This window comes from Mixophyes fleayi, chromosome 1 (genome assembly GCF_038048845.1).
Source record: "Mixophyes fleayi isolate aMixFle1 chromosome 1, aMixFle1.hap1, whole genome shotgun sequence".
In the NCBI taxonomy this organism is placed as follows: Eukaryota; Metazoa; Chordata; class Amphibia; order Anura; family Limnodynastidae; genus Mixophyes; species Mixophyes fleayi.
In genome coordinates, this window is record NC_134402.1 from 49,873,577 (window position 1) to 49,885,063 (window position 11,487).

General features: G+C 37.4%; 1 protein-coding gene across 1 annotated transcript; it reads left to right on the forward strand.

The window, feature by feature from the left end:
* The first annotated feature begins 1,737 nt into the window (after positions 1 to 1,737).
* SOD3 (superoxide dismutase 3) lies at positions 1,738 to 10,777 on the forward strand. Its single transcript, XM_075189034.1, has 2 exons — positions 1,738 to 1,835; positions 9,113 to 10,777. The coding sequence occupies exon 2, from the start codon at positions 9,126 to 9,128 to the stop codon at positions 9,819 to 9,821; it is 696 nt and encodes a 231-aa protein (XP_075045135.1). The 5' UTR covers positions 1,738 to 1,835; positions 9,113 to 9,125; the 3' UTR covers positions 9,822 to 10,777.
* The last annotated feature ends 710 nt before the right edge of the window (positions 10,778 to 11,487 follow it).

Genomic DNA, 11,487 nt, shown 5'->3' on the forward strand with positions numbered 1-11,487 from the left:
ATTTCAGGGTATTAGACAAGGCTCAGTCCTAGGCCCTCTGCTTCTTCTCTAATTATACCACTTCTCTTGGAAAGTTGAAAAGCTCCCTTTGGTTTTAGTTTAAACTCTGTGAGGATGACACCTAAATTTGCCCTTATATGGAATGGTGAAGCAAAAGCAGAAGACTGTATGGCCAAAATTTTGCACCTCTGCAAAACGGCCTGTTCCCCGCAAAACTCAATTAACTATTAACTTCTTCCCTAACTGTGGCACTTTCCATACAATTATAATGATGTCTCATATTTCTCCTTGCCGATACTCGAAATGCAAGAAAATCCTTACACAACTTCTGTACAAGTGAAAACATAAAAGTATTTTATATTTGACACACTGCAACTTTATAACACACTTGTTGAGGTGTTGCCATTCTACATTTTAAAGTGGTGCAGGGAACCCCCCAAAACTGCAACAATTTAAATCTGGTGGACAGGAAAAAGCATGCACTCTACTGGGATTGGACTAGAGTCATTTATTGGGGTTTTTTATTTCTATTGATATTTTATGATATTTATATCTATTGATATAAAAATGTATGTTTGTGTAACTGTATATTACACCATCTGAAATAAATTATATATTAGCACCAATACATACTGTAGTATATCATGCAGCATTGTACAATAATAGGATTACGTTACAAACAGGTTACATACAGTGATGGGAAAGATGGCCCTGTCCAAATAAGCCTTGCGATAATGTATCTCCTGCCATAAATTATATAAGGAGTATATATATATATATTACTAGAACAAAGCACAGGCAGGGCACCTCATAGTGTAATACCAGGACAACAAAGGACAAAATGTGTATATATATGCGTACCGGTACGCATATATATATACACATTTTGTCCTTTGTTGTCCTGGTATTACACTATGAGGCGCCCTGCCTGTGCTTTGTTCTAGTAACTATTTTCTTCTGTATTGACCATCTGGATACAGGCTTATACGTGGCTGCCACTCACACATGAGTGAAGTGATTGTGGACTATCGATTATTATATCTGATACTATATAGTGTTGTGAACTTCTATATATAATTCTGACCGATGTGGTAGATAGCGCCAGAGTATATCAATTGTTGTGGTTATATATATATATATATATATATATATATATATATATCCAGCACAAGGTTGCTTTTACGCAGCCGAGTGATGCATTATAATTTATAATATATACACATTTTCATAATATCCACTAAAGAGATGACATTAGAAAAAAATCAATTGTAATCAAAACTCACTGTTTACATAAATAAAGGGCTTTATTTATTTGTATCATTTCTTTGTGTGTGTGTATGTATATATATATATATATATATATATATATATATATATATATATAGCTAATATACTGTATTGTATTATATAACTGCAAACAATATGGAAATGTAGAAACATACTAATTTATTTCCTAAATGACATAGATTGAATCACGGCAAGGTATATACAGTAGATGAATAAAATGATGCATATAGCAAATAGTAATTAATTTCTGTACATTTCATAGATAACTTGTCAAATATTGAAGTGTGTTTTTTTCTTAAAAATTTGCTCAATCTTAGGCACTTTTGTCTCCTAAACACGTGGTTACATGTGCGTCAGACTCCAGAGAGCGGAGCAGCAAAAATTTGTAGAACACTGGAATGTTTATTCTTCTGATGGGCTAGCTGAAGTCAGTGTGACCACTCCCCCCCTACTCAGTGTTATAAAAACCACTAGACATCCCTGGCTGCTTACCCTGTGAACACACATTCCTTTCATCTCTGCTATTCAGTCTCCAAACAACTGCAGAGGTAACTATCATTTAATTCTTAGGAAAGCAGGAAAAAAAGCACTGTGAACAATAATAGCAGGAGGCCAATTCAAATTCATAATAGGTAGATTTTATTAGAATTTCTTTGTTTTGCTAACAATTCTAGAATTGAATGTATTGTTGCATATGCACTTGTTGCACTTTTCTTATTGTAATGTCTGTTGTTGCATTTAATTTGAATTGTTTTGTTAGTTACTTGATGTTCAGGTTTGTACAGACTGGGTGTCTGTTCTAACATAATTACAATAATTATTGGTGTGTCATCCAATCTGCAAAGAGAGATCTGTGTTTATTGGTACTATTTATTTGTATTAGTATTATTGCACTTTATTCCTAATGAACTCTTTCTATTATTTTATGAACAAATGTATTTTGTTATGAATACATTAGCATGACAGGCATAAGTATAAAACGCACAGTGATGCAACATAGCAATTGTCACACACAATATATGTTCTTTTCTATTCATCTTAGTATCATAAAAAGAAAACATTGAGTCTTGTGCCCATAAATGGGAATTACCAAAAAAGTAGATATAAAAGAAAACTTAAGAACTAGTTATAGAAAATGTATGATGAGATCTGTAACAGTCACAGGAGCCAAAGCCATTAGTGAACTTGCAGGACACAGGCAGAAAGAACATTATGGAGGGTTACAGCATGGGAATAGCGGCATTCCGCCAGTGTTATCTCACCCTGTATGATGTCATATAGCAAGCCCTGTGGGCATAAACTATGTTCTTGTGTGCATGGGTTAAAAGACCCTTAAGTCCTAAAATAATAATCTTACTCCCAATAATGCATCCAAACATGGCCTTCTCTACCTTTGGGTGTAATGATTCTCGTGTAATTCATTGTTATGCCACATCAACAAGTTGCCCAGTCTTCTACACTTGACTGACCAGGTTGGAATACCACCTGATTTTTATCCCAATGGGGGTAGCATGACAGCAACACTGCTGGACTGCTCTGATAAAGTCAAGAAACATATAATGACAGTAGCACAGTACCCACTAGGCATCCTGTTTTATATGGGGTAATAGTGTTACCCCAGCAGGAACAGGAAGGTGTGTTAAAGGGGTGAGTACTGCATGACAGTGAGGGTGGGAGAAATGTATTACCTTAAGATTTGTTCAATGCACCAGTATTAACCATTGTTTTGTAGTGGATGGACTATTGTGTTTCTGATAACAAATAGTCGTTTTTGCAGGAGGTTTGATACTAATGACACATATAGTTCTTCAAGCCTGTCCATGGATACATGTAATCAGTTGTAGAAAAAAGTCATCAATATGAAAGCAGGTCTGCAAGAGATCCAAAGAGGACTTTGGGTGTTCAGGATATTCAGACATCTGTGGTATCAGGAAAAAGTCAGGTTATCCACGTTCTAAAGTTGCTCTCAACAAAAAACTCAAACATTCCAAGCCTCAGTATTGAGAGTACTCCTTCGTTTGAAATTTGGCAATAATTCGTTCCAACTGCCTCTTGGCTTCACACTGTGGGAAGTTGCCCATGTCATAGTACTGGGCAGCAATTTTCACCAACCTAAAGTAGAAAAAATAAAAATTATGATTTTCATGCAATCATTGCAACCTCATATATATATATATATATATATATATATATATATATATTAAACATTCACCCCTCTCCACTTTAAGGTACTACAAAGGTTTTGTTTTCTTAAAACTTTTTGGCAATAAAACCCAATCCACTAACCAGTAGAGCTGGTTTGGGAGAAACTCGCCACTACCAGCACCTGCGGATCCCTTAATGTATATAAAAAAATATAGATTATAAATGCCCAATTTTTTCAAAATATATAGCTGATAAGTGTATTTTAGCTTTTTAAATTTATAAATTAGTTCCAAATGCCATGACCAGAAGACTCCATGTGTGATCTGATAACTGCAAACCATGTAAAACCTTGCTGTATCACAGGTTACCATTATTAGCCTGGATCCCTGTACGCACCAATGCTCTGGTACCACACAGAGGTTGGAAGGTTGGATGCTGTATTGTGATTACCAAGACAGAAGGGTGAGGGGTGGGAGTTCTTAACACTGAAGTTTACTATGCAAGTGCCACATAATGTTTTCTCTCACTGCTAAAAGATCAGGTAAACTGCACAGATGTATAAAATACCATGCACTATTATCTCTTATTCAAGGATAAAAGCACAGATCAGTGTGTAAAGTACAGAATGAAAACTACTTGTTACAGCTGAAGAAATGGCTCAGCACTGTGCAGAGAGAAAATGTTGGGCATGTGATTTGAGTACCATGGGGCACCCCACCTATAATTAAGGCAATACATTCCCTTTAACCATCTCCACACACGATACAAGACAGCTTTGTACATACCATTCTGGCTTTATGTCTGTGCATGTGCGGATGTAATTCTTTGTTGTTAGAACAAATTCGTTATACAGGACCCACTCGGGCTTGTGGTCAAGAACCGTTGAGGGATGTAACTGCACTACTTGGTTGTCTTTCACGGTTAGGTAATGACCAGTTCGTTCCAGATGTGCCACCTTATATCAGGAGATAAAGACAACTTTTAGAATTAAATTACTATGTGGAGATTTCGATGGGACAGTGATGACGGAGAAGCCCAAGAGATAGAGCCACCATGACTTGGTGCACAGAAGAAAAGTATCAGCTCCTTCCCAAAAGTTACTTCCTGTAGATAATATTTACGACAAGGGCAGAATGGAATCCCTGACCCAGATGTATTCCAATTGAAGCCTTTTGCAGTGTTCTTTTAACCACTGTAATATACTGCTGAGGGCAATACCGATCTCCATGCAAGTCCTCACTGCGCAGTTACTGCTCCTCATGTGCCTGCGTTATGTTATCTTTGGCACCACAATTTAGTGAAGAACCTGTGGGAAGCCCCATAGACTTCAACAATGCCTGTCTCTGATTGTTCCTTATTATGTCATTCCACCTCAGCTTGACGAGTGGTGACTGAAGCATTGTGTCTAAGCTGCAGAATCCCACCTACAACTCATATTCCTTTCATGCTTTCAACTTGCTCTTTAGCCTGGTCAAAGCACAGGAATTATCTTTACAGTGACTCAATAAGTTAGATATCCTTGGTAACTAGACTGAAGTTCAGATAATGTAATGCATAGGTTATTTGGTAAAAACACATCGCAGTTAATGGATTGTAGATCCAGGTAGATCTTTATAAAACAGTCTATAATCAAGAAAACAGATCATCGGAATACTCACATGTTCTTTCGGTTCTTTCAATCTGCACCTCAAAAAGATTTTTTTTAACATAAATCACTGTAGCAAGGGGATGTAGTCATTCTGGCGATGGTGAATGTGTCGACACTTATACTGTTGACACCAAAATGGTGACAGTGTAAATATTGACAGATTTATTCTGTTTACATGTCTAAAATGGTGACATTGTGATTGTTGACAGTAGTAATGTCGACAGTTACAATGTCGACATTCAATGGGCAATGCCGGCGGCAGCCAGTGGATTTGCATTACAGCCACCGGCACAAAGTAGTTAATAATTTTAAAAAAACAAACAAAAAAAACATGCATTAACCACAAACCTTTCCCCCCACCACCCTAAACACATTAACCCTAGTGCTGCCAGCCTAGTGCTGGTACTGCCAAAATCGGGGGGACAAAGTGGGCGGGGACCTCCGAATGTACTACAATCAGCACTAGGCTTTGCCCGCAGGGGCTGGTGGCACTACAGCAGGTAACCTGTAGTGTTGTGTCCCTCTGCCTTAATGACAAGCAGCCCCAGGCTGGTCAGAACAGGGCTGGATTCCCTAGAGAGATGGGGTCTGCAAAACAATAAACGGACCCCCCCTAGGGGCACCCTGCCTCGTGCTAAAATCACTAGGGCTCTTCCCACAACCCTGGGCGGTTGGTGACGGGTACTAAAATATATTTTTTATAATTAACATACCATTTTGGGTTGGTGCACTACAGGTCCCAGCATGTCCAGGCTGCCATGAACAGTATTAGTACTACAAGCACCAGCATATGCATGGCTGGGCATGCTGGCACTTGGTGAAAAACAACAGCCAGCATGCCCTGACACCTAGGGCCCACTGAGACCTGTAGTGCACACCAACACAAATTTAAATTAAAAGAAACCTCTCTTTAAAAATAATTTAATTGTCAGTAAAAAAAAAACAACAACTCACCAACCACCAGGTTTTTCATCTTAAGTAATTCCAATGGTCCATGGTTGTGTAAAAATAATACCTAATAAAATGAATCCCAGTGTCCATGGGATTGGACCGGAACATGTTTAGCAAAATAACAAAAACCTTAACAGAAGTCGTACACTAGCTCCTGACTGCAGGAGATCTCATCCCAAAATGGAAATATGACCGGATTTGTGCCGGACCTACCGACTGTAATGCCGGCAGGGCAGCTGCCTGTCCCTGGCATTGCTCTGTACTCTGTGACTGTCAACATTACTACTGTCAACTGTTGCAATGTCACCATTTTAAAAATGTCAACAGAATTAATCTGTCAACATTTACACTGTCAACATTTTAGTGTCAACAGTATAAGTGTCGACTTATTCACTGTCACAACATTGTACCCAATCCATAGCAGGCTATATGCAGAATCTTGGTATTTACAATATTTCCTTGGTTTCTTTCTTCCGACTGCTATTAAAGTTTTATAGTTTTACACAATGTAATGTGACTACCATTGCAACCACATTCACATGGCACATGATGTAATGAGCAAAGAGGCTTTGGAATGGCCCCCCTAAACTCAGTCTGCTCACACAATGTAAAATCCTTCACCCTTCTGCCTTCGCATGACATGCTGAGAGACGTGAGCCTCTGTATTACTGCTAGCGATACTTTGTGACCTCCAGAGAGATTTTGAAAAGGAGATGATGAACTGTAGGATGACAGCTAAGAAAAATGACTGAATGCTGAAAAGATACTTAGCTTTCTATGTAAAGATTTTTTTTAAAAAAAAATCTACTATGTGTAATTGCTGATTAAAAGGTGCTTTCTACCTTCAGATGAGTTCAGTTTATTTGGCTTGATTGTGGCTTCCTGTTATTTTTAGTAAATACATTTTTTTTATATTTAGCTTCAATCTGTGCTTTTTAGTCATGTATTTATACAATCTATCAACATTGCTTATTTCTGTTGTTCTGGGATATGACAAAAAGCTGCTCCCTGTAGACCTTTATATCCAATGCAGAAATCACTGTGAAGTTCTGTAGTTTCCCAGGACAGTGAAGATGAACAAATCTAATTATACTATATAACTCAGGAAGCTAGTAAGAGTAAGTAATGTATTTAGATGTTGTAGTTTAGAGTTGATGAAAATGTAAAGTGTCTTTAATAGTTACCTGTCTATTACCAGTGGCTATAGTTATTCCAGTAAAGAAACGCCCCAGTAATGAATGGATATAGTCACTTGGTTCCTGTAATTAGTTCATTCTCTGGGAGGACTAAATTAGTATAAAGAATTCATGCAAATACGTATTTGTCTGTTCTTGATGATCGCACCTCAGTTTCAACATTTGTGTAAAGTAACAAAGGGAAAAATATTTTTTTATGATTATTGTTATTATGTATCAGTTGTCAACAAAGTTAAAAATAATTCCCAGAGCAAATACTTGAAAAAGTCATAGTAATCCATGATTAGAATCAATTACTGCTCTAGCGTCTGCACTAGGGGTTATTACCTAGAGTCAGCACTTTTACTTTTTGGTCAATCTTTTACGTTGTTTTCGGGAAACAAACACACACATGCACATATATATATATATATATATATATATATATATATATATATATATATATATATCCACAAAAGTTGTTCAGTGGTTTTCCATATGGATATAAATCAATAGACAGTTACACATTAACCTATCACTAAGCACTTCCCCTGGCCCTTCATCCCCCCCTTATCTTGAAGGTCAGAAGCAAAAATAAACATATGTTACACAATTTACTTTCTCACATGTATAAACCATTAGGTCCTGATTTCCTGTGCCCCAAATGATTCGACAATACCATGTATAGTAAAACTGTTCTTTTCGGATTTGTTAAAATAGTTGACAAAAGATTATTTATTTTCCCATTTTGTCTGTGTTCTGCTCTTTGGGGAAGATTTACTAAGTAGCAATTTTCTGTGTGGTTTGCAAATCACATTACACATCAGATGCCATCTTCAAACCATAAGCGCATGGGGACTCTACTATCTTGTGATTTGGAGTCTGAAGACTCAAACCACATCTGTGTGTGGCTGTTTGCAAACCCATAAACCTCATGCAGGCTAACCGGTTTTACTCTTATATTGTGCATGGGTCCAGTGCTACTCAGCAAATTAAATAGCAATGCCAGTTTCATCTCAATAATAAATAAATCAGTGGTAATCGTTTTAACGATTTGGTCAATTCGGATTTTATTTGTAGGCCTCCTCGGTGTCGGAATTTTCATCATTGTTAAAGCGTACCCAACCCAAATAAATTGTGCCCCTTTTATATGAATAACTAATCGATTGTGTACCCTTATTCCAAAATTCATAATTATTATGGCCACATTATTAATTCTATTATTACTCCGATAATTTAGAATCCAATGTTGTGTTCCTAATAAATACGAACCTAAAATCTTCTCCTTTTCCAACATAATACATATGGGTGATAAAATGAAAACTCCTATAGACAGAAGGATCTCTTACACCGCTCAGACAATCATGGATAAAAGATCGCTCGTGATTGGCTGCCCGACTATTAAGGAGGTGGACTCGTTTCATCAGATGTTCCTCATGTGTGGTCCGTTTGGCCCATGTTTTTTTTTAAGTGAACATGTTAAACAGTTAGCGCTAAATAATATACTGATCTATTTGGGGCTTTATGTTGAGCAAATGGGGCTTTACAACATCCTGGATATTGGTAGTGCATATTATGCTTTGAATCTTTTATGCTCTTTACCATACACTATATAAATCAACTCACATTATGTTGTAGGAAAAGTTCATATATACAGTAGTCTCAAAGTCATCAATCTGGTGTTAGCAGACTGGACAATGATCCTCATGTTTGGGGGACAATGGGAGAGTTTTTTTGTTCTGATCTGAATTTTAGTAATTCTACGTAGGCCCTCACCATCCGCTGTTTGCTATTAACAGGTATCTTAGTAAATATATCATTTATATGGTTTTATTATTGGTTAATTAATCTGTTGTGTGATTAGATACCTGCATTTGCTAATTACTGAGATGTCTTATTTTTTCAGGAATCATTCCATCATGTGCTGTGTGATATACCCGGCTATTATACTACTTATTTATACCTCCTGTGACGTCAGAGCAGTGACACAGCAAATAAATGGAACTGAAATATTAACAGATATGTCACAAAAAGTTAATGACATATGGACCATGATCCTCAATGGAGTTCCCTTTCGGAATAATCCTGATGGGACTGCATATGCTATGTGTAATTTACAACCAAATCCTAAACTGAATGTGACTGAATCCACCATTACAGGACACATCTTGCTGAAGCAGTCCTACCCCAATGGAAAGTTAGAAGCACAGTTCATTTTACAGGGATTTTCCCTGAATCCCAATGAATCTACTAAAGCAATTCACATCCACAGTTACGGTGACCTCAGCAACGGCTGCGACTCTGCCGGCGGACACTACAATCCATTATCCGTAAACCACCCAAATCACCCTGGAGATTTGGGCAATTTTCTTGTCCAAGATGGGAGGATCCAGCAGCACCTCACAAACCTTGACGCTACTCTCTTTGGCCCAGACTCTGTTTTTGGAAAATCAATTATTGTCCACAAATTGGCGGATGACCTTGGTAAAGGCAATAACCTGGCCAGTCTGGAAAACGGAAATGCCGGCGCACGTCTTGCTTGTTGTGTGATTGGTGCCAGCAGTAATACCAGCTGGAATAAATATATGGCAATGTCTGGAGATTCATCTTCTTAAGGTTCCTAATAATTGATTGTATAGTTCCAAAATTGTATGATAAATTTGGATGATTTGGATCCGTACTATTGTGCAATAGTTATGCTTAGATTTTAGCATATGTGGTTGATCATTTTTAATTAGCATATGTGTATATTACCACATTCTTCCTGTTTTCTGATCAGGATACACAAAAGACAAAACCAAGCTGTATAACTAATGTGGAGACAAGATTCAGGAATGTAACCCCACCACTTTGTATCACATGCTACCCCACTGTTAATATCAACAGATATATAATATCTTTGCTTCCAGTTTCACATAGAAAATGTATCAATATATATTTACTAACACAAATTAAGGTAAAGAACAACTTACAGCACAAGGTCACAATAATAAAATAATAATTATTGAATTATTAAATTATTATTTGAATGAGATAAAGGTGAGGAGAGGACACGTTTTAGGTGTGTTCCTTGCTGTGCAACATAGCAGAGCCAGATCATCCATTAGGCAACCTAGGCTCCTGCCTAAGGCCCAATGGGCATTAAAGGTCCCAGATTACGCTAACCCTTTTCAATGTGTTTTGGGTTTTTTTAACAAAGGGAGGGAGGGAGGGACAAACCAATATCTTGCCTAGGGCCCCTTGGGGTCTTAATCAGGCTCTGGTATATGGTAATTTCAACTCCACAAATGGACTTCAGTTTTATACTACCAGAGAGCTGACAGCCTCGCATCTCATCCTACAATTTTAATAGGACCTGTTTTGCAAATAGTCCTGATGTCCCCTCACTCTCATGATTACTGAAAGCCATAAATGAGGCTAGATTGAGCAGTGTTTTAGGTGAAAAATAGAAGTTTACTTTATTGCACAGTGCACCTCTTCCGTAACGTCCACCTCTCCACGACTAAGTGGTAGATGCCTCTCCTGAGCGCATAGGGTAGGTGGTCACATTGTAGTGCTATGGATGGGCCATCCGGGTGCATTGGGGTAAAATCAAGCTGAGCATTATCTGGAGCCGTTAATAACGTATACATTTGATAATGTTTATTTGTAAACAATATCACAGTTTCATACTTTATTATTATTATCCATTGTGGTGATATTAGCCATGAATAATTTAATATGCTAATTTCTAAATGAGATTACATCACTATTTGGAGACCATTTGGAATATATATATATGTATATATACTTTATATTATTATGTCTTATGCATGACACATAGAGGGCTATCCTTTATGTTTTTTCACTATGTTTTGTCCACTTCAATAAAATGATCAGATCAGATTTTAGTGTGTGTGTACAATCCATGTTTGCAATTTTGTATTACAAGTCAAACGTGTGGAGGGTTGTGCTCAGGATTATAATCACCCCTCATAAAACGTTGTCAAGATATTATGTGATTTCCCTTTTGTCTGGTTTGAGGTAGAATTTAAAGTCTAATTCTAGCTCTGGAGCTCTGTTATAGCCCATACACGTGACGCTGAGGTAGTCCAGAAGCCTGGCTTTTGTGTCTAGTCCTCAGATCTTATTAAATTTTTGGATGTAGCCAAATTGGACGCTGATCGAGTTGCTCTGCACACTGATAGGCCTTTGAGTGGCCAGCATTAAGGAAATTAGCCACCGACCAGTCAATAGATGAATAATTAAGTTACTATACATCGAAATGTTTTTGCTGATAAT

What these genes read in the sequence shown, in the direction of transcription:
- SOD3 (XM_075189034.1), top strand. Translation starts at nt 9,126, where the DNA reads ATGTGCTGTGTGATATACCCGGCTATTATACTACTTATTTATACCTCC.